The 26092-nt window shown below is 46.1% G+C and overlaps 1 protein-coding gene across 1 annotated transcript in view; it reads right to left on the bottom strand.

Annotated features, from left to right (window-relative positions):
• Positions 1-3650: 3650 nt before the first annotated feature.
• Positions 3651-26092, bottom strand: part of PLXNA4 (plexin A4) — a 472240-nt gene continuing 449798 nt past the window's right edge. The window contains exons 28-32 of the mRNA XM_074573192.1: positions 24489-24679; positions 20622-20791; positions 17835-18047; positions 6936-7086; positions 3651-6192 (exon numbers count right to left, since the gene is read on the bottom strand). Of these exons, the coding sequence (XP_074429293.1) occupies positions 6097-6192; positions 6936-7086; positions 17835-18047; positions 20622-20791; positions 24489-24679 (821 nt within the window). The 3' untranslated portion in view covers positions 3651-6096. The remainder of the gene's footprint in view (positions 6193-6935; positions 7087-17834; positions 18048-20621; positions 20792-24488; positions 24680-26092) is intronic.

The raw sequence follows: 26092 nt of genomic DNA, 5'->3' as shown, positions 1-26092 counted from the left end.
AAATCAAACCAACAACAACAACAACCTAAGAAAAAGGATCCCAACCTCCTTTCTAATGCTGTCTTGACATCTTTTTGAGGCTGTTAGTAACACTGTAGTGAAAGGATATGTCTTTACATTGATTTTGTGTTTAAGGTGGAAGCTTTAGCAAAACAAAGAATGAGAGTTCTGGGCTCATGTGTATGTCCAAGACACAGGGTCAGACACTAGGAAGGGCCTGTCTTGTGACATTAAATAATCCAGTTGCCTCTCGTCTTCATTCCTTAGGGAAAACACTGGGAGCATTTAGCTAGCACCTAATCTTTCTGCTTCCTTACCCCACTCTGGACTGGAAAGTGTGTTTTCTCCAGGTACTGGAGAAAGAGCAGCACAGAAATTTTAAATAACACCAAGTTTCTCTTAAGATACTTCAGAAAGGACTGCAAGCTTGGACATATGCCTTGATTTCTCCAACTGGCTCTTGTGCCTCAGTCTATCTGAAAGTGAACAGCAACCACTCCCACTGGGATATGCTGCCCTCAGAGTCAAGGAGCCACACTAGACCACACCAGCAAGAGAAGGGAATGCTGAAAGAGCCTAAATGTTCTGGTTTTCCCCCTGTTTTCCACACTCGGGTTCGCTTTACTGAGCTTCCCTGCACATTGCTCTCTGCTGCGAGTGTCTTTGAGGTGATCTGTTTCCAAGCAGAAAGAATTTCTTGAGGTAAACTCTCCATTTTTAGAACAGAAGATTAACACAAAAAAAGCGTCAATGAACAAACAACAACAACGACAACAGAAATCACACACGTGACAGGTTGATTAGACTAAGCAGCTTTATATCCTCGCTGGGTTTTTTTTTGGTGGTTTTATTTTTTCCAAGTGTAAATCTTTTTTTTTTTCTTTTTTTCTTTTGACATCCTTCTACAAATTAATTTGTTGCTGTAAGCCTGTGTCCCCTTAGGTGCTTCTCTAACAGCATAGTGAACTGAGCCATCCCAAATAACACCCTCCTTTCAAAGTATTCTCTGCAAAACGTTTCCGTGTAAGACAATGAAACTTTTTTTGGAGGAAGGGGCATTGCACAGTGTCAGAGGTGAGGAAAACTGAAGGACTTCACGGACCTAACAATACTCTGAAACGGGAACAGCATTGGGTGCAAAGCAGGAAAACTCAGGCTGTGAATGGCCAGGAGCCTGAAGTTCACACCATGATGTTGAGGTTCATTCACTTCATCAGTTGCCTGCTCCACAGCTTACCCAGTTTGGATGGCAAGACCTAGGACCTCCTCCAGCCTTTAGGAAATGCGGAAGGGATGTGTAATCTTTGTGGTGGCTGACTCAGCCATGAGAGTAGCCACTGCACTCTTAACGCTCTGTATCCATCAGTTTTCAATAGCATTATTAAAAACAATGATTATAAGTCTTATGAAGAGCGGCTGAGGGAGCTGGGGGTGTTCAGCCTGGAGAAAAGGAGGCTGAGGGGAGACCTTCTCGCTCTCTACAACTTCCTGAAAGGTAGTGAGGTGGGGGTCAGTCTCTTCTCCCAAGTAACAGGCAAAATGACAAGAGGAAATGGCCTCAAGTTCTGCCAGGAGGGGGTTAGGCTGGATATTAGGAAAAAACATTATGCTGAAAGGGTTATTAAGCATTGGAACAGGCTGCCCAGGGAAGTGGTTGAGGCACCATCCCTGGAGTTATTCAAGAGACGGGTAGACATAGTGCTTAGATATATGAGTTAGTGATGTTTTTTGTCAGAGTTAGGTTGGTGGTTGGAGTAGATGATCTGAAAAGTCCTTTCCAACCTAGGTGATTCTATGATTCTATGAATTATGTGATTTGATTGGTGTTTATCCCTTTATGGTAAACACTTCCCTGTGGGCTAATGCACAAGATCCGGAAACTTTGGTAATCACTTTTCAGTTAAAGCAAATACCAACCAAAATTCTGCTTGCAAATCTTTTTCATGCCGTAGCAATTTCTTATGGTCTCCAGTGTCAAAAAGGTATCAGGAGACAAGAACAGTTGTAAAACTACAGATGAGAAAACTGGCATAGCCCTCTCATCTAACGGAGCAAGGCTGGTGTATTCTGGATTGGACCAAAACTTCAGATACGTTCAAGACAGAATGAAGAGTGGGAAGAGAAGGATTGGGGCATGTTGGGAGAGCAAGATGCCCTCGGGTGGCTGTATTTCTCCTTTTGGTAGTTGTCCTGTTCTATCTGTTCAAGTGCTAACAATCTCTAACACCTTCTTCCAGATAACACACAGCTTTTCCCACAACAGTGTTTACTGGAAGGCTCAGTGTGCAAAAGCACATGATGTGATAGATTACGTCTCAGATCACTGTGACACTGATAGGTGAGCACACTCATAGGGAGCACATGATGTGTTTGCAGAGGGATTGGTCACCTTTTGTTCCTCTAACCCAGGTACAAAGCCCTAGAGCAAACTCTGCAGTGAAGAAATAATCTTAGCTCTCTCAGTAGGACCACAGAGAGTCTTCATGAGTTCCCTTTCCTCATTTCTGATGGTGCTGCAAGTGTCATCATTCATTGTCTTGATTGCAGTGTTTGAGAAAAACCCATAATACCTTGTCATCTGGCATATTCTGGATATTAAGAGCCTGGCCATTGACTTCTAGGGACTTTGGCTCCAGTTCTCTCCATGTGGCTTGAAAAACAGTGTGGAATACCACCTATTGGGCATTTTTGGTCAAGTGGGGAAAGGGAGGTGGGGCGAAACAAATCAAAGGAAGAGGAAAAGAACGCATCCATGTTGTAGTAGGGCTCATTCTTCTGCTTGTGTCTTTGTTTTTAGTTGTATTTTACATGCACTTAAAAAATAGTTAGCTCAACAGGCGAGGCTGGGAAGAAAGATGCCAAGACCTCTCACAGACTGGGGGATGCTGGGACAGTGGTTGGAAATGGGGAGGGCACTGAAGGGGACAGGGGAGGAAGCCCACGCATTTACATCACAATTCTGGCACATTTTGCAAGCGAAAACTGAAACCAGCTCAAACACCAAATAAAGAAAAACAAAAAGAAAAATAAGGAGGAGATGAAAGAGAAGCAAAATACAGTTTTTCTTTCAAATCCTGGGGATGGGGGAAAGAAGAGTGTGGAGAGAGAACGGAAATGCCTAAACGGGAACTTGGGAAGGGTTAAGACACCAATCTCATGGCTCTTCCCATTTCCCCTAAGTGTTTCATTCTCAGTGTCTCTGAGGTGTTCAAGTTTTTCTTGAAAAATATATATATATATATTACAGGTGAAAAACTCCGTACCAGCAAGAAGGAATAAAATAATAACAACGGAAAACAACCATAATAAAACAAAAACACAGCCCTGAAAACATCAAAAAGAAACAGGGTGAGTCTCAAATTTCCCCCGTGGTGTTCCTCTGACTTCAGTAACAGTGCAGGATTACACCAGTTCACTTTGATACTTTTTTTTTTTTTAAACAGCTTCTTCTTCCTTTCATGTGCGCATGTCCAGGCAGTATAGCCCATCACTCATAATCACTTCCCTCCAAGCCAGCTATTTGTCCTTAGACGCCTACCATCCAGCTGTGAGTACAAGGCATGACAATAGGGTCCATATTTATCTTTTGTGGCACTTTGTTTGTCAAAACCTTTGGTTTCTTCTTTTTTTTTTTTTAATTTTCCTTTTTTATGTACTTATAAAAAATATTGTGTTTGTGTTGTTGTTGTAATTTTCTTACCGCTGGCTCTGGTGGGACTTCCACCCCACTTTCACAGCCATAATCAATGGGTCTGGAACATGCGCCAACATTACTAAATGGATCAACAAAACCATGGCAGAACCAACCAAACCCAACTCATCCCTAATGCGCAGGCCTCTTAAAAATGCTGAGATGTCCATAAGGTGCATGATGAGTCCATCAGCTCAGCAATCAAACAGAAAGCAAGCAAAATTAAAAAGGAAATAACACACACACGCACACAGATACACACACGCACACGCACACACACGCGCACAAAATAATAATAATTATAATTAAGAGAGAAATGTCTGGGGTTTTAAAACCAAGACGTGTCCCTAAGTTTGCCGTTTCAACATGAATCTTGTGATATTCTCCCCACACACACATTCAGTTTTGGACTGCTGTTCTTTAAATGGTTTCAGAAAGACTTGCCTACAAGTGTATCTGCTTGGCTGAACGAAACCCGCTTGCTGACTGACTCCTGTTTGCACCACATCCCCCATTACACACGCTCATGATCCGTTGCTCTGAAGAGGCTCTGGTTTGCTAGCAAGAGGCATGAATAAAACCAAAAGCACTCGTTCTGTAATCAATTTATACACCCTGTCTTTACCCCTTCCTTCCTCCAGGTGCAAAGTAGATCCAGGCTGTAGCTCTGAGGATGGTGTGAGATGGATGTGGGCTGATTCTCCATGGCATCAAGCCATTCCTCCACCTGCTAGTGAGCACTGTTCATTTCTGGTGAGATGAATGCAGACGCAGCTCTTGCCTCCATGATGTACAAGGTGCAAGGTTCTCCAGACCCTGAGGGTCTCCCATGATGCCGAACCATGGTGTTACCCAGGCTGGCAGCTGTATGAAAAAAATAGCCAAATGCAGAAAAGACACAGGAGCTCACTCTCCTTTGGTTGGCCATGAAACAGGTTGAGATGTTGTTCTGGAGGAGTTGAGCAGAGGAAAGGACAGGGTAATCACCCACAATTGTCCTGTGGTGACAGTGATTTCTGAAGGGATAGGAAGTGTAAACAGAGAGAAAATCCTTCCCAGGCAGCAACTGTGCCTTCAGCAAGGCCTGTTGATTCCAGAAATGGAGAAGAGGAAAGACCAGGAGTTGGCACTAAAAGGCAGATGAGCTTACAGCGGTTCAGAGACCTCCAGAAGACATGCAGTTCAGCTGGGAGTATCTAGATAGAAGAATATTTTGCAGTATTTCATTTGGATTTCCTCCAAGATTTCCTTGCAAAATGTGTGGCGACATTTCCTCTTGGGGTGGCTTTGAAGGAAGCTTCTACCATCAGTCCTAGGCACTACCTTGCTTCATGGCAAGTCCTTCAGTATCCTTCTGATATTCCACCATGAGAAAACAACAGCTTTGTTCCAGTTGAGGAAATAAAATGGAAAGAACTAACAGCTTTAAAAAAAAAAACAACACCTCTGGTTGGTTTTTGAGGCTGAGCACCTTTCCTGGAACAATATGAGACTTCTGGCTCTTGCTTTCCAAGCTGAGGTGGGAATGAGGGAGATGCTGCAGTGTCCATTGTCAGAAGGAACAGAACCACCACCGACAGGATGCCACTGAGCAGAGAGAGCGTTTTTGCCGCAGTGCTACGACCAACAGGACACAATGGGAAAGACGGAAGGGACACAGGTCTCTTTGAAAAATAAGAATAACCTTATGAAACACGTGGGCAGGGGAACGTCAGTCTCCTCCTCCCCTCTTGACCCTTCCCCTGTCTCAAGAGAGTAGCTACACTGCTGTTTGCCCAGGCAGATAAGAGCCACAATGGTCCCACTCTGGACGGAGCTGTGGCATTTTTCAGGGAGCCTTGGGGTTCCTCTCCCAGTGGGTCACTATCAAGAGATAGAGTTGCAATGGCTCTGCAGGAGAGATTTGCTCCTGACCTCCAGGATCCCTGCAGGCAGGCTGCCTTCCCCTTGGGGAGACTTTTAGTAATACTGAGTTCGTTTCCATGTCCGCTCCAGAGGCTACAGCCCTTGGAGGGCAGTTAAAGCAGCATGACAGAAGTTACCTCCCAATTCCCCATCTGCAGAGTGATTGTGTGATGTTGGGGGAGGGTTTTGGGGGGTGCTGTGTGTAATAGTTTCTCTCTAGGGCAAAGGCAGAGGGGAAGCTATGAAAAGGAGAGCTCCACCCAACTGTCTTGATAACCCCAGAGCCAAGATTCCTCTGCAGTCTTTTCTTTTAACCCCTGGGGCTTTGTCGCTTTGTCCATAGATTTTGAAAGAGAAAGAAATGAGAGAGAGAGAGAGAGGAGCGCTGTTCAGGTGACTCTGCTTACAGCCGATCAGAACTTGCACTTGGTAAAGATGATGATCTTGAGTGAGGCACGACTTGGTTTATCCCTCCCAGGGTGTCCCTGGCAGGACAGTTCTCAGCTGTCTATGCTCATGAGGGTTATGACTTGTTCAAGTTTGTAGGCAAGTTTCTGTTTCCCAGCCTGGTCATCTTGATCAAGGGCTCCGAGAATCTGGAAAAGGAGAGAGAATGAAGTGATAGACATTTTTTTTTTTCCCCCCACAAGGACTGAGTCCAGCTTCTTACAGCAGCAGATGAGGGTTAGCTTTCTCTGAACTAGGTCCCAGGCTTATTTTAGATTATGCAAAGCAGGTCAGTCAGCCAGCAGGGAACTAAGCGGGCAGTTTGAGGTAGATCTGACTAAATGCAGACCTGTAGATTCGCAACCAATCAAATGGATTCTTATCTTGGAGATCAGTTATTTGGTAGCTTTATTCCTCACCTTACCATGCCACTTGAGATGCCCTAAGGTATCTCACCTGGTCTTCAACACACAAAACCATGCTGGTCACCTTTAAGTCCTGTGTCTTGCTTGCTGGACCATCCTGGGTGTTTTAGGGTATCTGAAATGTCACTGGGCACATGCTTGAACGACTTTTGGCCACGTGGTGCAGAGCTCATGTAGGGCTCCTCTGTAGCAAGCTAACATCTGACCATCGACTACTGCAAGCCAGCTACATCTGATTGACCAATAATGGGAGACAAAAACAACAGGGTTCCAGATGGAAGACTAGTGGGGAGCCCAATAATCTCAAACTATCCCTTTCCAGATCCCAGGCCTTGCTTTTCATTCCTTAAATCCATGGTCCCCCTAGCAAGGATGAAGATAGGTATCTGTGACATGCTGGGACCTGGGAAGAGGTGGGCTCTCCCGTGGTGGTGCAAAACTGCTCCTCCCCTCTCCAAAGCTCTTACCTCCTCACTGTACTTGCCAACGTAGGAGTATATCTCCGAGAGCGCACTCATAGTATTGAACTCATTCATATGCATGCGAGACTGCTCAGCCAAGTATGCATTCATGTCCTGGTCACTGATTGCTGGCATTTTGGCGATGTCTGAATAGTACCTGAGAGAGAGAAAAGTACAGGTGTTTCTTGAGGGGAGAGAGTTAGGATCAAGAGGTAAAAGCCACCAACAGTAAGGAGAAAGAACACACTTAGGGTTCTTGGGCTCTTCTGGTGCATCAATGATATACCTGGTTATGGTCTTCTTTTACAGCAAGGGAGATGATTTAGCCAAAAGTGGAAATTACTGAAGCACTGTTCCTGAATACCAGATGTGTGTTGTATTCACACAATCCTATTCTGAGACTGAAGTCCCAAAGAGCAACCCGTAAACTTTCTCCATGCCGTCAAAGAAGTAGACAGTACCTATTGATGCTGGATTCCTTTGTCAGGCCTTTAAAGGCTTTGAGCCTGGCCTGTAGTCACACAGAGAAGTCCCACTGATCTTGCTGCCCACTAAGAGCTCAGTATTTCACTCCCATAGACAAAAAAAACCCCTTGCATGCTTGCTTGCACCATTCACACCAGTATATCTGCATCCATTGCTAACATCACCCACCTCCCCCACTGAATCCAGCCTATGCCATCAACCCCTGTTGATGGCAACCCCCTGCTCAGCATCTCCCTTTAGCCCTAAATTTTAAGCTAGTATGATGTCATATTTTGTGGCAACAGGCTTCAACACCCCCATCTCCACTCTGACTGGGGAAAATCTGCTTCCCTTAGGAGTCAATGCCATTCCCCTTGAGCACAAGAAGCGTGTGGCTTTATCTGTAGGATATGAAGGCCCCAGAACCACTGCCCATCAGGATTCACCAGCAGAACAATGTCTCTTTAAGGAAGTTGCTATTTTCAATGATGTCCTTCGTCCCCTGGGTAAAGCAGGTCTTGGAGGACAAGGTTTGCGGAAGGTAATCAGTCACTGTCACTCGCAGCTGTGCTCTGCTGTCAACTGGTTAATTAGACGCCATCATTTACATTTTTAATTTCTGCAATTTGACATTTTGTGCACAAGGAAAAAAAAAAAGGGAAAAAAAAAAGCCCATAGCGGCAGCAATCCACAATTTTATAATTAGGAGGCAGAGGGGACGGGGAGCCAAAAGAGCTGACAGGTGTCCTGTAAACAGCATTGAGACACCTGCTGAGATGTAGGCTGTTTTCCACTGCAGAGAAATTGGACACTGAAGTGCTGTATGATAAGGATCCTTCAGACAGACAAGTGGGAAAATACTCTCTATGACAGAGCGGGACAAGCAGCTGCTGAAGTCTTCTATAAAAGACAGCACGGTGCAAGAGCACTGGGAGGAAACCCCTCCACACCAGAAGGCTCCAGTTTTGCTCAGTCTGGTTTTGTGCCCCACAGTCCCATCCTGATTTATTGCAATGAGTTGGTGTCAGTCCCTATCCTGGTTTTGCAGAGAGGGGTTGATATAAACCTTGGGAGAGAAAGGCATAGGAAGCAGAGGTCCTTCTCCGAGCCTTGTGCATAGTCTTCTGGCCTGACTGCTCTCAGAGCTAGACTCTGACTCATCATAAAAACTCATACAAATCTCATTAACTTTACTGCAACTTCCAGTACGCATAACATTACCCTCCCTGGAGTCCTAGCATCTTGTCTTCTGGGCCCAGAACCAGCCAAAAACTCTAGTCAACTCAATCCCATGGTCTAAATATTGTCCACTCCCAGTACTCCAGTGACGAGTAATCTGGGCTTGATTTTGCTTTACACCCTGCGTAACCTTCAACCCCCAAGTGGGCCTGAACTGTGGTCGATAAGGGAAGGACACATCTAGAAACCCCAAGAGGACCTGTCCTGCAGAACTGCCTCCAGGAAGACGGTGAGGAGGATGAATAAATATTTCTAGACCATTACCACTCCCAGAAAAACTCAAACAGGTCTCAGCACCAGAAGCTGGACAAAATCAGACCTGTGATACATGGACTTCTGAGAAGACAAAGCATGAGGAACTGGTGCTAGTGTAGGCTCCTCAGAGCCAAAGCGCATTGCTGAGAAACAAGGAGTCTTATGGCCAAAAAACAAAGTGTGCTTTGGCACCTAAAGAAAACTACATTCATGTGCAACCAGCATAGTTCATAGACTTGTGAGGAAAAACAGCCTGCAATGCAGTGAAATGCATTGATTTATGGTGCCTAAGAGGAGCCGATGGAGAAGATCCCAGCTCCTTATGAATATTGCATAGGCACCCTCCTGCTAGGCGAAATGAAAAGTGAAGGGGATTACATCACAGCAAAAATAAATTAGGCTAGTGGAGGAAAGCAGAGGTTGTATTTGCCAGTCTGGCTCCGACAGCTGGTTGAATTGAACCTTTTTCTCTCTGGTTCAGCTAGTCATCAAATGGTGTCAGGACAGAGGGTGCAGGGATGGAGTGCTCCCGAAAAGTGAAACACAGACACACATATCGCCTGCTTCTCCAAGTTTCTCCTGTCTCCCTTTCACCTGTTAGCAACGCTCTCCTGAGTGTGTGACTCACAAGAGTCAGAGAGCTCCCTGGTCCCTTTCCAGCCCTGCAGAGATATTTTCCCAGCAGCGTAACACTCCCGTGACTCATGTGAACAACGAAAAGCAACACACAATGCTCCCTGGAGCGAAGGACAGGATGCAAGAATCTGAGTTTCAGGGCTTGGAGGCCTCTCCAGCCATGACAGACTCTTAAGATCAGATCTAAGTGTGCTGGGTTCATGGGCCGTCACCCACTGCCACACCAGCATGTCCTGGTCTCTCTCGGACTCAATTCCCCAACTATCATACACCTGAGCAGTTATTACCCATTAAGACTGCCAACTAAGATATTGTGGAAGTGTGTTTTGCAGGAAAAATAAAAGCAAAAGAAGGAAAAAAAAAAAAAGCACGTACCCATAACCAAACCGAGCTGCTAGTACACAGAGAAGACATATAACGTCCTTCCATAAGAACTCTGCCATGGCCAAATGACTTATTTATACAGAACTGTTTCTAATGAAGCCATCATCACACTACCTAAAGAAATTATGAATGTGTATATTAAAGCATCCTAGCAGGAAGATGACAACATCCCTGCTGAGTCTTTATTTACCTTCTATTTGAGCCCAGATCCTCCGAGGTACTTAGGGCCTCTTTGCCATTTGCATACCCCTAATGTCTTCAAAACCGCTGTGAATCTGTCAACGAACCCCAGAGGTCCTTACATTTTCACTGCCGGCATTTGCAAGGCTGCCTGCATGCTGCTTCCCTTCACCCCTGTGGATGACAGCTCTCACTTACACCAAAGCTGAGCTGTGAGTCAACGCAGAGGGAGTGAGATGCTCTTTCAAGCTGAGAGAGTTGGGGGGGTTCAGCCTGGAGAAGAGAAGGCTCTGGGGAGACCTTATAGCGGCCTTCCAGTACCTGAAGGGGGCCTCCAGGGAAGCTGGGGAGGGGCTGTTTGCAAGGGCATGTAGCAATAGGACGAGAGGCAACGGCTTTAAACTAGAGCAGGGCAGGTTTAGATTAGACATTAGGAAGAAGTTCTTTCCAATGAGGGTGGCGAGACACTGGCCCAGGTTGCCCAGAGAGGTGGTGGAGGCCCCATCCCTGGAGACATTCAAGACCAGGCTTGATGAGGCTCTGAGCAACCTGATCTAATTGAAGATGTCCCTGCTCACTGCAGGGGGGTTGGACTAGATGACCTTTAAAGTTCCCTTCCAACCCCAAAGCTGAGGGACACCAGGTCTCGCCTGAGACATGGGCAGATCATTGACTCACACTTCCACAGCCCCAGAGGCTGAATTAGCGAGCAGGAGGTTGGGAATGTAACATTAAGCCAGATTCCCTCTGATTAAGGCAGAAAAGTAGAAAAGCAGCAAATCTAGCTTCATCTGCCTGTGAAGTTCAAAACTGAGAGTCCCATGTAGAAGACAGTGACTACTTGGTCAGATGTGCACCACTCACGAGCCTGGGGTTGATTTGCTCCTTCTTCTGTAGTTTTGGTTTTCTCTAGTGGATCTTTTTCCCAGCTGTTTCTGGGAGATCCTTAGATGCATTTCATAAGTTCCTTCCTTAAGTGCTTGATTTTCTTCTGAATCACAGGAGAAGACTGAGTGTTTACTTCAAGACTCTTCATTCTCTGATGTGGCAGGAAATGTGTTTATTAGACATCAGAAGCAATTAAACCCTCAAGAAATTTGGGTAAATCTCTCACTTGGGCACATCAGAAACTCAAATGGAGTACGTGAGGTTTACTAGAACATAGGCTATGACTTCAGAGGTATAGAATCATAGAATCATAGAATGGTTTGGGTTGGAAGGGACCTTAAAGAGCATCTAGTTCCAACCGCCCTGCCATGGGCAGGGACACCTCCCACTAGACCAAGCTGCTCAAAGCCCCATCCAGCCTGGTCTTGAACACTTTCAGGGATGGGGCATCCACAACCTCCCTGGGCAACCTGGGCCAGCATGTCACCACCTTCACAGTAAAGAATTTCTTCCTGATATCTCACCAAAATCTCCGCTCTTCCAGTTTGAAACCATTATCCCTCGTCCTATTGCTCACCTCCTTGATCAAGAGTCCCTTCCCATCTCTCCTGTAGCCCCCTTCAGGGACTGGAAGGGGCTATAAGGTATCCCCAGAGCCTTCTCTTCTCCAGGCTGAACAACCCCAACTCTCCCAGCCTGTCCTCACAGCAGAGGTGCTCCAGATCTTTGATCATCTTCGTGGACTCTGCTGGACCTGTTCCAACACGTCCATGTCCTTCTTGTGCTGAGGACTCCAGAGTTGCACGCAGGACTCCAGGTGAGGTCTCACCAGAGTGGAGTAGAGAGGCAGAATCACCTCCCTCAACCTGCTGGCCATACTTCTTTGATGAAGCCCAGGATGTGGTTGGCTTTCTGGGCTGCAAGTGCGCATTGCCAGCTCATGTTGAGCTTCTCATCCACCAGCACCCCCAAGTCCTTCTCCTCAGGGCTGCTCTCAGGCCATTCTCTGCCCAACCTGTACTTGTGTCTGGGATTGCTATGACCCAGGTGCAGGACCTTGCACCTGTATCACTAGCACAGCAACTCACCCCATCCTGGCTTGAACAGGAAAGTCCATGAGACCATCTACTACCACTGCTGTACAGGGAAGGATTTTGGATGCACCAGTTTTTGGAATGCTCCCTCTTATTCTCAAAAAATAATTGTTCTTGTTGCTTTTTGCTGGGGTAAATGCACTTGCCTTTGGTACCAACCAGGAAAGGCTCCTCAGTGGAGCTGTTTCACAAGAATGACTCTGCCCGCTGCCACTCAGTAACTCATTAACTCATCAAAAGAGAAGAGAAAAGCCGTGTTGCCAGTGCTTCCTCTCCAGTCTGAAATTTTCCAGCACGGCCATGGTTTAGGCAGCTTAGCATGGAGCTAATTGCCTTCCAAAAGATCTTTTTGTCATGGCTGTTGTTGTGCTGTCGCTGGGTTGGGACTGCACTCATTAATAATCATTTTAGCATATGAAAAGCTTGTAACGAATCCATGTGCTGCAGACGGCAGACGCAATTACAGCAATAACATAATTAGGGTTATGCAATAACCGGCTGTATCAAGACCACTGAAGGAGGAAGAGATGTATGAAAGGGACGTGGGGGACTGCTATAGCAGAGGAGGGGTGAAGGAAAGCTTGGGAACAACCTAGCGGCCAGCTCTTTTATGGGGTGAAGTGCAGCAATGCAAGGACATACTGTCAGTTCTGTTGACATGGCATGGCAATTTTAGTTTGCTGGGAGGCATCTGAGCTGCAAAGTTTGCGTTTCTGCTGATTCAGCTACAGGCAGCCACGAGACTCTGTTAGCCCAGACTGATCCTATTTTGGAGAGAGGTTCAAGGCCAGGCTGTTGGACACTGATTGCACTTTGTCAGTAATAGCATGACAGCTAAGCAAAAGGTACCAGTCCCAAAGTACCCCCCCCAAAGCTGAAGACCTGTCCGTTCTTCCAGAGATTTGCCTTCAAGAGCCTGAGGGAATGATTCTGTCTGCGTATGCATCCCCTAGCTAAGGCACTGATTTTGTTTTGCATGTGTATGACTTTTTCTGCTGCTTTTCACCTCAGATGGGTGGGCAGCAGTGAGTCAATGGCTGAAGAGCGAATCAGTGCACAGGTAGTTTCTCCATGAGAAGAAACTGTCTAACATCATCTCAGTGCAGAGGATGTGTGGGTCTGAGGCTCTGAATATAGACACATTGTCATCTTACCTGAAAACCGCATAGTGCTGAAAACTGCAGTATGTAAGAGCAGCTTGTTACTGTGATGAGAAAATATCGGGAGTTTTTTGTAGATTAAAGGTGAAGAAAGGTGAGCAAACAGTCTTAAGATACACCAAAAGCTGCTGCAGAGAGGCAGGGAATGAGCTGTACCCCATGTCCCTGGGGATGCGATGAGATGGCATGGGCTTTAATTATAGCCAGGGAGATTTTGGCTGCCCATCAGGGAGAACACTCTGATGGGAAGGACAGGGAAGTGTAGGAACGGATTGCCTGAGGAGAGGAGAGGCTCAGTCACTGGAGGCCTTTAAGAAAGGGGTAGACAAGCATCTGTCAGGAAGGCTTTAGACAGAGCTGATCCTGCCCTGAGGCAGGAGCTGGTTGGGTTGACCTCCTGAGGCCCCTTCCAGCACCGTTTTTTATTATCTCTACTGACAACACCCCCTACCTTGACCCTTGCTATGCTATATCTTGAGCCTTCTTTCTGGCAGGGAAAGGAGACACAAAAGACTGCATTTTTTAATGTGGAGTCAGGATTTGCACCTGTCCTTTAATGCTCTCTTCTAAAGCCCTTGGAATCACCCCAATGTTTCTGTTTAAAGCCTCAGTAACTTACAATGTTAGGGTGCATGCAGTTTATAATCTTCATTGTACTAAATCAACCCAATCTGTCTTTCTTTGTAAAGCTAGCTGCAAAGTGCCCAACAGACATCACAATCACGGCACTGGAAGAGACCAGCTATTGACTATAGAGTACTGAAACCACAGACTGACAAGTTAGGTGGGTTAGATCCCAAATGGGTACAGACTATCCATTTTGCATACTCCAAACACACACAACATTTGCTAATACGTTTAAGAGCTTGACATCTAAAGGCTAACACCACGCAAATCACAGTTGCTTCAGGAAAGGGAAATAGATGAGATCACGGACCCAGGACTTGGTTACCAACAGCTAGATCAGGTAGAGTTTGTACCCAGGTTCAAATAATAAATTGCAGATGTTATGTTATAATTCTGAATTCCACAGATCGGATCACTTTAAACCTCTTTCAGTCCCGAACCTGGCAAGCCTATTTTGAATGGTCTTCATTGGAAGATGCTCAAGGTGTTAAGAATACTTGCAACGTCTCTATTTCAGCTTTCCTTTGAGGGGCTACTTTTAATGCACAATAAGCAGGCAAAAGGAGACCAAGTCCCTGCAGGGATGAGAAAAAAGCACCAGTTCCTCTCCTTGTAGCACTGCAGGTATTTGGGGCACCAGCGTGCAGTGGAAAAACTCTTTGGCTTCTGCTTTTTGTGCTCTGCCCCTTTTCAGTCTCCCATATCCCTGCCTCCATGCCAGGCTTCGGTAGGGAAACATCGTATTGATTGTGATGCAGGCAATTAAACGGTGTTAATGAAGTTCAAACAAGTGTTATCATAAGCTTGGCAGCATGGAGAGAAATGAAAGGTCAGCCACAGCCCTTTGTCATCTTTTCAGTGTGGTGTTGAATGCTAATGAGACAGTCCCAATTAGAACAGGCTCCCCTTTGTATTGCTTGGGGATTACATCAAATGCTCCCAAGTTCTCCAGATTTCTAGGCTCAAAGGGGACATTTGAAGTAAACTTGAAAAGATGCAGATCTGAAGCTGGTCTAATGTAAATTCAGCAAAGCCTATGGAGTTTTACTAACGAAAGTCAGATGAGAATCTGTTCCACCGTTCCCATTCTTTTCCTCATTTTTCAATAGACTCAGATAATGATAATTGAAAAGCCTCCACCTTGTTTTAGAACCACAGTCTGACTCTTCATGGCTTCAACAAAAGCCAAATAGTCTGTCCCCATTTCCTGGGTTAATTCTCCTGCCTCAGTCAGGCCTCATCTTCCGCCTCAGGAAATCCCAGTTGTGGATGCACCTAGATACTTTTTAGCCACACATTTTCACAGTGAAACGGCCCTGGGTGTGTAATTTGAATGATGAATTTTGTTTTTCCAAAAGTCAGGATTTCTTCGTGGATTTGTTTCATCAGGCAGAGCCCACCTCTGCTTCCAACAACATTAAAAAAGGACTGGTGAAATCAAACACAAAGTTGACTAGCATGTGGAGGCAGCCCATTGATCAGGCCAGAATCTGTAGCTATTCCCCTCCCAATGTACATTCACACTCTGAAGAGGTGGAAAACTAATCTTTGAAGGATTGGAGGTATGTACTTTTACCCATGCCTGCTTCTTGTGGCAAGGTCATTCCCTGCCTTGAGTTTTGTGGGTCCTAAAGGCACACTCCACACTGAGAAACGAGGAGTTGCAAAGGCAAAGCTTGGAGTAACCCAGCCCAGCGGTAGACAGGAGCCTGTATTTATTCCAGAGTGATTTCAAGTAGGGTTACAGTCTACCACTGCCTAATTGCCCTCATAGAGATTCTTCTTCATCAAAGTTCATTTGATTTCAGGTTCTTCTGATTTACTCAACCGCTTCTTAAAGTCCCCAACTAAAAATCTTTTTATCTTATGATTCTCTCTTTGAAGAAGTCTACTGGTCTTGAAGGATGCTCTCTGCAGCTGACGCTGACTACAGAAATAGCTCGAACCAGTACTGAAAGCCACTGGAGCTGGAATAACTCCCCCTAAGTACAGTCACATAATGGAGAAAAGGAATTCATTAACTCAGAGTAGAATTGAAATTCTGTTCATCCTTGATATGTTTTTCTTTGATCTACCACAGCATCCAGGTGCCAGTGCCTTGAGTCAGTGGAATTGACACACAAAAATATAAGCAGGGCAGAAGCTCTAACCATATTCCAAAACCTGCAGCCTCCCCTTGGGCATCAGTTCAAGTTGTCAGACATCAGTGCAGATAACAACCCAGCACATGCTGGGCACAGAAATCCAGTGCTGTTTACTAGCAGTGGGAGGTGTTATGTACCTCGTTTGCAAGCCCAGTTGTTCAGGAAAACTTCCAGGGAAATGCAGCACCTCTTGCTGAAGATCTCTGGGCAACAGGATTTAGCTCCAAAAAGTTGCAAAGTGTAATCAATACCAGAAAAAAAAAATAAAAAATGAAACTGCAGCCTTCTGTTTACCCAGAAAAAAAAGGTGTTGCGTAAGGAAATACCCTGTTCTCCATCTACATACCTCAGTGTGTCATTCAAATGTACCCTCTCCAAAGATAAAAAATCAACCTGGGTCACATGTAAAACAAAGCATTCGTCCACAGAAACCAATCACCCGCTACACGCAAGGTTGCTAAAGCGTCACTAGAGTATGACACCTTTGGGTCACTGTTGGTGGAAACTTGATTTCTAAATGAATCTCAAATGCTTCCTTCCCCCTATCCAGGTCAATCCAGCAATCAACTTCAATACATACTAAGAAACTTGGACACTGTACCAGAAGTAGGTCATAATTAAGCAAGGTAGCTCGCAAGAGCCTTACAGGTTGCCTAGAAACGACATTTGCAGAAGTGTTTAACCACATCTAAAAATAATTGTCCAGAAAAATCAGAGACCAATAGGAACATTATTGTAAAAAATGTCACCTCATGCCAACGAGGGGACGGAGCTCTTTGATCAGCCGTGCTCTCCTTTCACAAAATGAGAGAAAACCATCCCCACCAAAGGAAATAGAGTGGTTTACAGCAGAGTGTGCCTACAGTAGCAGAGGTCTCATAATCAGCATGACATGGTATCAACTTTAGTCAGTGCCTATGAAGTCATCCAGACAAGTCACTGCTTAAAACTGGATGGCATTGCACAGGAATGATCTGTAAGATAGACCCATCTTTGTATTTACAGAATAGTAATCATTCTCCATCTGTGCAGTTCCCAAACCTGTCAATAACGTCAAGCAAGCGTAGCATATTGGAAAACAAAGCAGAGATCAACTTCTGCAAGGCTTGCTCCAGCAGACAGGCTCCTGCTGAATGGAGTGCAAGATGTGCTATTCGCTTGTCCCACGGAAAATCTTAGAGAAATTGAAGACCCTACGTACTGCAGGAATAGTTGTCTTGGTTGTATTCCCTGTAGAGCAGCTTTGCCGGACACTGACCTTCAGATTGAACAATACAGCTACAGATCTCACAGATGTGGATAAAATGCTTGGAAAGACCTCTGACCTTTCCGAAAATACAGTCATCAGCCCGTCAATCTTATGGCATCTCATTCAAAGCAGAGAAGAGCCTCCAAGGGAAGCTACTGGACTTTGGAATAAGGGGAGATAATTGTATGACCCTTGGGATCTAGGCAGTGTGGGGACTTGTCACAATGATGCTGAGAACAGCAAACCACTTCTAGTCTGTGTGGAAAGACTTAGAAGCCCACGTACTTCACAAGGCTCAAACACATCACCTTCCCTTCCTTCCTCCCTCTATGACTTCTCAACAGTTTCTTCTCAAGAGAAACAATGATGGAAAACACCTTCAATTCACACCTCTAATTAAATTTCCGTCTCTGCTGCAAGGCATATGGGAACAAAGGGTAACACAGAGCTTTCTACTTGGGCAATAACCAAAGAAAAAAAGCTACCAAAAGCAATACTGATGATGCCTCCTACCTCCATCCATGAAGCAGGGCCTCATTGTATCACTTGCTTATGTCATGCCTATTTCTAGAACTAAAACTCACCTTTCCACCCAGTTCTTGTAGCTGGGGATGTCCTTGGCATAGAGAAGCTTGTTGGAGGGTGAGTCTTTGCCCAGACGGTGCTCCGAGGTTGAACAGGAGTCCATGAAAGTCTGAGCCACTACAGAGAGGCAGGCATCTGTGATGCTGTTCTTGTGGATGTCAAAGACGAACTGCGGGTTCTTGATCATGTTAACCCAGAACCGTAATGGCAGGCTGCAAGAGGAGTGGGAAGGGTGGAAGAGGTGAGTCAGTCAGTGCACAGCTCACAAGCTTTGTTGTGTGAGGTTACAGTGGTAAATGGTGGACAAGAATCAAAGATCATGGTGTGGAGATAAGGATTCTGGGATAAGCTTTAATATACAATAAAATCCTCCCTTACAGGACTCTAGGGACAGTGGTGGAGTCACCTCAGGAGTGGCTTTTGTCCCTGTTATCCTTTTGTTACTCTTAAAGTCAATGCCTTCTTATTGAAGTTGCACATAAATTAATGAGAGTATAATTGAGGTGATGAAAATGACTCCTATCTTCTCTATGTTAGGGTGCAATGTAAAGTTGGACCTGTTGGCTGCTTCATCAGATGAGGAAAGGCATGGAATCTGCAAAACTTATGGTGAACATTTGTCATTGAGGGACTTGGCTTTCAGCCCTCATAGCAATCCCATAGGAAGAAAGTTAAGTAGAGCTCCCAGCTTGAGACTTAGGAGTGTTAACGTCACACACTGTGTGCTGTGGACACTGTGTGCTGTCACGCTCCACAGCTCAAGACCAAGACTGCATTTGATCCCAGCACAATGGGCATGAAGCAGTCCTTAAGTGACAGGGAAAACCCTGTTGCGTCAAGGAAAAAAGGGGACCTGGGTACCTGCCCTAACCCAGGAAATGTTATTCCAATTGCAATCCAAAGGTCTTTTCCCCCCCTGTTTCTCAAAAGAGCCGTTCATTTGTATGAGATGCCCTGAGGTATCTACCTCCAGCCTTTGCCTCAAGCCTTTTTGTCAGGGCAAATGCATTCATATGTTCTTGGCCTAGGAGCTGAGATGTGTCACTGATCACAGAGTCAAACTCTTGTCTCTCTGTCAGGTTGACTGTTAAGTCTACCTTCAGTGTCCTCACCTTCCCAAGAGGAGGTTATTCTTCAGCCTAACAAATTCACCTGATGTTCAGTCTAAACTCCCCAGTTCCTCAGTTCCTTCCATTTGCTCATTACCCCCATGAGTTCACAGCACCATAAAAAATTCATCTCCAAGTCTGCCACCTTTTGGGTAACAGTAGGCAGTTTAGCACGTCCTGACAGAAGGATGACACCAGGTTTTCCTAAACCACTATGTTCTCCTGAGCCAGCAATATCACAGAGCAAATGTAAGGAAAGCGCCCCCCCCACCTCCCAGGTAATCCTCTCAGCCAAGTTCAGGAGAAGCAGAAGATGCTGGCAATGAGACCCGATGGAGTCGTGGGAGGGAAACATTTTAGGCGGGTGATGGAGGTTCATCTGTTGGGGGACGAGGTGGATGAGTGACTGAACCATGCAGAATTTCTTCCGTGGGTGTTTGGATGGCAAACGCAGCCTCAGTGAGGACGAGCAGAGAGTGCATGGATGTGTGCCTGAGTGCGGGTAAGGGTGTGGGGAGGGGCTGGGGGGACGATGTCCCTAGCTGGGAATAATGAAGCCCGTGATGTGACTTTGAGTTAATTTAATCTGATTGAACAGATTTCTTCATACTGCCCCTTTTCCCACATACACACACACTCTGCCTTCCCCCCTCCCCCCTTAAATAAACCTCCTGCTCATTTAGTCTGAGTGGCTGCAATCAGCCTTAGATTAGTGCCGCAGATAATGTTAATAATATGCTAATGTTTCATTAGTTGAAAGTCTCTTTGGTGCATGGGGTTTCTTTTTTTATGTCACTGCACTGTGACGATCTGCCATCAGCGTGGCTGGTAAAAGGAAAAAATGCATGAGCTGGGAGCCCCATGGCTCTCCTCTGCTGTTCCTTTTATAGTCCCTGTATTTGCACAGGAGAAGGGGAGGGAGCGATTCCCCAGGGGACTCTTTCCAACAGGGAGACTCAGCGGAGATGAGCCGCAGAGATCTTTTCTCTCCACCGACCCTGGCTTTTCCCTGCTGTCCCATTACATGCACGAAGAGGGGCTGCTGCCTGGCAGCTAGAGCAGGGGGTTCATGTCAGACTTTGTCGCTCGCTCTGGAGGAGTCTCACATCCAGCTCCAGACCCTTTAAGTGCTTAGTACCATTTGAGATGCTCTCCTGGCCTTCAGCTGCCAGCCCAGGAGGGTACAAGTCTCCTGTGAGTGCTGTGCATCCCCTGTGGATGCCTGGCATACCTTAAAATATCTCAGATGGCACTAAAGGCCTATGTGTGGGCAAACAAATGGAGCTCTAGGCCCCCTTTGACTATAGTCAAACACCCAGTCTAGATGAAGGCAGCGGTGCTGAATCCTCTCCCATGCTTCCCTAGACATTCCTATGGGCCTGAACATCACCATTTTTCCTTCTATATCCTCATGAGGCCCCTCAGATATACTGCTATCGCCATGTAATACAGGGTAAACTGGGACCTGTTCAGCCAAAGTGCTCCATCCTGGAGAGCATCCTTTGGATTCTGGGATTTTCTGCCTTCCCCATAGGCTTGGAAAGACTAAGCCTGGTGCTCTGAACCCCACGCCAGGCTCCTCAGCTTCCCCAGCAGCCAGATCCCAAACCATATGTCTCTCTCCTCTCCGCCCAGTCCGGGACCTGGTGCTGGACTGTACTGGGGTGTCTCACTCACCAATTGCTCTTCCAGGTGTGCCGCACATGGGGGTCATGGATGTTGTGCTTGTCAGCCTGCTCATCCAGGAAGTCGAACATGTATTTGATAGCCAGGGGAAGCGCGCTGCCACGGTGAGCAGTGCTGAAGATGGTCTCAAAGAGGTCGTCTACAAATTTCTGGAGGGTGCCCTGTTGGGAGATAGAAGGAGAGAAGAATGTGAGATACCAAGTGGGAAGAGGATATTGAATTTTGGTACCCCACTGAAAACAGAGTACGCTTTTGAATCAGGCCCAGAAAGTGTGATTGAAAGTGGGAGCCATCTAATATGTGTTAAATGTGACCTGAGTTGGAAATTTCAATACAGATGTCTTGAAGCTGGCAGGTGCATCTTCACAATGTCCACTACATTGGGTTACCAGCCAGATGGAACAGGTCAAGATGCTACCTGTCCTCCCTGCTACTAGCACGCCCTGCTAGGGAGGGTGGCTGACATGTGGTGGGATACTTTGCCCCGTCTTAGGTATATGGTGATGCAGAGGCCCGGATATGTTCCCACTGAAATTTAGCTCCTCTGAGCCCTAGCCTCAACTGCTTTAGTGCATGTATGAGACAAAATCTAGCCATTTTCTATGCTGGCTTTCATCCAGGGCCAATTCTTAAGCTGGGAATAGAAGTCAGATGACTGTAGAGCAGAGCAGAAGGTGTCACTGAGACAAATGGGACAAGAGTGCCTGCAGAGAGATGGCTGTTTTATGTGTGTGAGTAGTATAATAAATAACACAAACTTCTTAATCTCCAAGAGGCCTCCTCACTCTTTACTACCCATTGGCACGGGACTGAGGCAAACCCTAGAAACAATGCAGACCTCAGTAATGTTCATTGCAGAGACTGCGGAGGTCTCCTTATGCTCCTCTGGGAGTAGAATCCCACATCCTGCGCTTGGAGAACCACCCTGGGCAAGCTGGTGAGGACAGTTGACCTTTAGCAAGAAGGTAAAGAGCTGGAACGTCAGATGGTGACTAGGCTTGGAGAAGGGGGCAGTTGAGGAGCTGTGATAAGCAGACGAGCTGCAGGCTAGGTTTGGGGGAAAATCAGGCAAGGCAAGCTTTCCCTGCTGAATGGGGGGCTCTAGCCCACGTTTGAAGCTCTGCTTTGCCACCAGAACTTCATAGGCGTTTATATGTGAACAAACCATACGTCTGCTAAAATAACCAAAAAGCAATCAAATCTCCAGTAAATGCTTCCTGATATGAAAAAATTCTTCTTTTGAAAAACAAAACCCTCCCCTTTCTCTGCAGATCCAGGAAAGACATTCTCCTTACTAAAAAAGAAGCACCAGGTTCCACCAGAGTGGCTCAAGTTTACATAGCGCTAACAAATACTTAATTAGAAAGCTGGTGCCTCTTGCTGATTCACCACTTGATCTATTCTTTGGGAAACAAGCAGAGGTACCTTTTGCTTGTGTGAACTCCTACAGGGTGAATACAGCCCTGCAGCACATGTCTGACTCAGAAAGGGCCCCCGAGGGGAAATCTTGTTGGTCTGACATGGAGGAACTGCCCTCAGGTTCAGTTTCTGGAGGGAATTAATTCTCTACATGCTCACCCACACAAACACAAAGAAAACCTCTGAGGCTTTTATGCAAGAGACTCTAGGTCTCAGAGGTCAGGGATTTACCAGAATAAAAATCATTGTCAGTTTAACTAAGTATTCCCTGGGATTGTATTACCAGCAATTGCTCTCTTTCCTCTTTCCCTCCCTCAAATGGTCATGAAGAGGAAAGAAAATTGCTCAGCCCAAGAGGGGAAACAATAAGACCCCAACCTTTCTACTCTCTCTGTTGCTGTGCAAGCTTCACAGCTGCTTTCCTGCTGTCTGGACAAAAAAAAAACAAAAGGAAAAAAAAAAAAAAAAAGCAAGTGTTGAGTTTGTTATCCGGAACAGAAAGCAAAAGCGATTCAGTGGTGGGGTAGGGGACATATCCAGACAGCGTAAATCAGCACTGGTCCAGTGCTTGCTGGCCTACACCAGCTGGGGCCTGGACCCCGGGGAGCATCATTTGCTTTTTACATTGTGTGATCCGTAAAAGTATCTTGATGCCACGGAGCTGGGCATGTACCAAGGGCTAAAGACAAAGCCACTTTGTCTCCAAATCCCACCGCAACAGAGACAGCCTGAGTGAGGACACAGGGAGAGTCAGACTCCAGAGGCAAAATGAGTTGAGGAACAAATGTGCAGGTAAAACTGTATGGTAGGATTTAAGCATGTGATGGAGACCCGTCTGATGGGCAAACTCAGATAGCATTTGCACGAACACATGAAATTGTGTTTGTGCCTATTAACACCCTGACAAGAGATGATAATAGTCAAAACTTCAGAGGAGGGAAGAAGATTAGGCTGTTTGATCACTCAGAACAGGGTGAGATAACACCTTGATCAGCCACACCTGAGCCACAGCTACCCTACAGTTTCCTCTTCTGGGATGCATTGAGATAACTCTCATGTTAGAGATTTGGGCACAGAGATGTTCTGTGCTGCAAGAGGACGGCAGAACTGCAAAGGGAGCCTTTCTCTGACTATACCGCTTTCCTCCTCACCTGCCCTAGTCCCTGCTGGCTGGGAAAAAAGATCATTGGAGGCTCCTTATTAATGCAGGCTTCTCCAAGGACACCACCACCCACAGGCTGGAAGGGCAAATAAATGTAAACTCAGACAAGTGTTTTTGCCCACACTCTTGTGGAGCCTTTATAAGTGAGTTAGGTGGAAGATAGTTTTGGTTAGAGATGAAAGGTGAAAGGTCTGAGAACTTTTGTCAACCCCAGAGCAAGCCAGCTGCAGCAAGAACTGGCCATCCCCTTTGCAAGGAAGGGACAGTGTGATGGTGAATGACATCGAGTTCTTTCTGCGCAGACAGCGGCAATTAAGCCACTTTCAGTGGCTGCCCCAGAGCCAAAGTTCACTGCAGGAAGTTTTAGACCTGTCACCTTGACTGATCTCCACTTGTGCAAGTGTCCTCCCCATGGTGCTGCATCCCCAGTTACACTAAACACTCACATACTGCTCCACTACAGAAGTTTTGTAGGCTCTGGCAGGCATCCATGTAGGAGGCTGGTTTCCAGCATTTTGGGGAACATGGATTGAGCAGATGGGATCTTATCAACTTCCCAACACAGTCTTTGCCTTCTCTGCAGAGACTTGCCATGGGCCAGCTGCGACGTGTGAGATGTGTCTGGAGAGTCAGTTCAGGATCTTCCTGATTTCCCCCACCTGGCTGAATCTGTATTTTCTCTTTGGAGATCCAGAGCTTTCCATATCTCAACAGTGATGAGCATTTTACTCTGTTTGATCTCCTTGGAGCTGGCCACCTATTGGCCTCATCTTGGTTAACTTAACCCCCTGCCAAGTCATCAGCACAGAGGTCTTTAAGGGTTCGGCGTAAAGGCAGAGAAGAAGGACTTGTGTCACAATACTCAGAGTTCTCTGGCATAGAAGTCCATTTCAGACTGTGAGGTGTGACACATCCTTGGAACCTGACCTGGGCACGTTTACTCCCTGGCTCTTCATTTGCTTAGTTTTGGCACAAGCTACAAGCCAGTATAATCAACAATCCCAACACACACCTACCCCTGCGCTGCTTTTCTCCACCAGTCTCATGGCCCTGGATTCTTTATTCCTCACTGCTCGCCAACGTCCCTTTTCTGACTCTGCTTTCTAAATTCAACCTCCTTCCCTCCATACTTGAAGCACTCCTCTTGCTCTATTTCCCTTCTCTCTTTATCCCCCTTTGGCATCCTTTGAGCAGTCTCTCATTTCTTGTAGGTAAGAAGTTCCACTGAAGCCTTTAAAAAAACATTTATCACCTTCTTTCCTGCCCCCACCATGTACCTTGGTGGCAAGTAGTCTTGTCAGGTAGATCTCAGAAACCATCTTGCTGCCCCGGTCACCCTCTTTTTGGTCACCATGCTCATGGTTCTTCACCAAGTGCCACATCTTGACTCCGCTCTCCAGGTCAGGGGTGATCATGGGGGTGCGGGAACGGAGGCTGTCCGGGCTGCCTGTGTAACGGATCATGTTTTCTGCAAAGAGAGAGGCATGTGTCTCAGCCCTTGTAGCACTTTTATTGGGATTAACAGGTTTTCACCAAGGAAATATACTAATGACATGCCACCTAATAGAAATTTTTCATCAGACAGGCAAGAAGACGACCTCTTCTGCCTGGGTTCGGTAGCAGGTACCTCGCCCGTTTAGCATACAGAAAGGATGCTCATACAGATTCTGGTGCGGGGCTGAGACAATCACAGCTGGTGAGTCCGTCCTGGGAAGATGTTAGTTTGGGTGTCCAAAGCGGGAAGGCTGTAGCAGTACTGCAAGGTCCCTGCTCTCACAAGCTCCATATTTCCATATTAGTATTAAATAAATTTTGATCAAACAATTGGTAACATTAGGCAACACAGGTATATCTCCTGGTAGAATTACCATGTGAGATGGAGAAGCCCCCAAAGCAGCTGACCAGGACTTATTATCAAAGCATTATCTTATGACTGAGTGATTTGCTCAGCAAAAACAAGAGATGTCATCCAAGATGGACGTGATATCAATGTCTGCACTATAAAATTAAATGAGTCTTGGTCACTGACATTCAGTTGCCTTTACCTCTTATCATGTTCCCCAGGAAAGCTTTGGCCTGGGACAACGTTGTGGTTTGGGCCCAGGACTGGTTCAGGGGATGGTACCAGCTACTCATGATAACCAGTATGGACAAGTACAACTTGTTTTAGCTGTATGGATGTTAGCCGTACCATCCAACGCTGCTTGGCATTATAGCCAGAGAACAGGCCGTATCCTTTTGCATGGTAATATTGATGTAGCTAACGTGACCTCTTGCTTAGCTCCCCATGCCCAGACTTAGGAGGAGCCGCGTCCCCTCCCTCCTTTGGCATCAAAGCAATCCAATAACTCCTGCCCAATCATCCTCTTCGCTCGCTGCTCCAATATCTTGTTTTGACAGTGAGTAAACGAGAACCCCAGGGGTGCCCGCACAAATTTCCTCTCCAAGGACACCTTTAGCCTCCATATTTTACCTCCTTTTGCCTCTGAGTGATGGCATGAGGCATTCCCCTCTCCTTGACCTTCCAGCAATGCTGCAGATATAGAGTCTTTTCCAACCATAATTAGCAGAAGAGTTGTTGCACCTTTCTGTAGCAAGATCTGAATCAGCCTCATTAATGCATTACCAATCTATACATATTAATTATCAGATGGAATATCCTTTTTGTCTCTGGATGCTGTTTTCTTAATTGCAATTAACAATCACTTCTGACCCACCACATCTTCTCCTCCCCCTGCATTCTTCCCCACTCCCTCCTCCTGAAAAATGAAATGGCAGAAGAATTAAAGAAATCCAACAGAAATTAACCCCCCTCAAGTCTTCCTTTTCAAAGGTCACCGTGTCTTTCAGTAATTGCAACAACATGGCAAAGAGGATGAAT

This window comes from Larus michahellis, chromosome 1 (assembly GCF_964199755.1).
Source record: "Larus michahellis chromosome 1, bLarMic1.1, whole genome shotgun sequence".
NCBI lineage: Eukaryota > Metazoa > Chordata > Aves > Charadriiformes > Laridae > Larus > Larus michahellis.
This window is presented reverse-complemented; position numbering and strand designations above follow the sequence as displayed.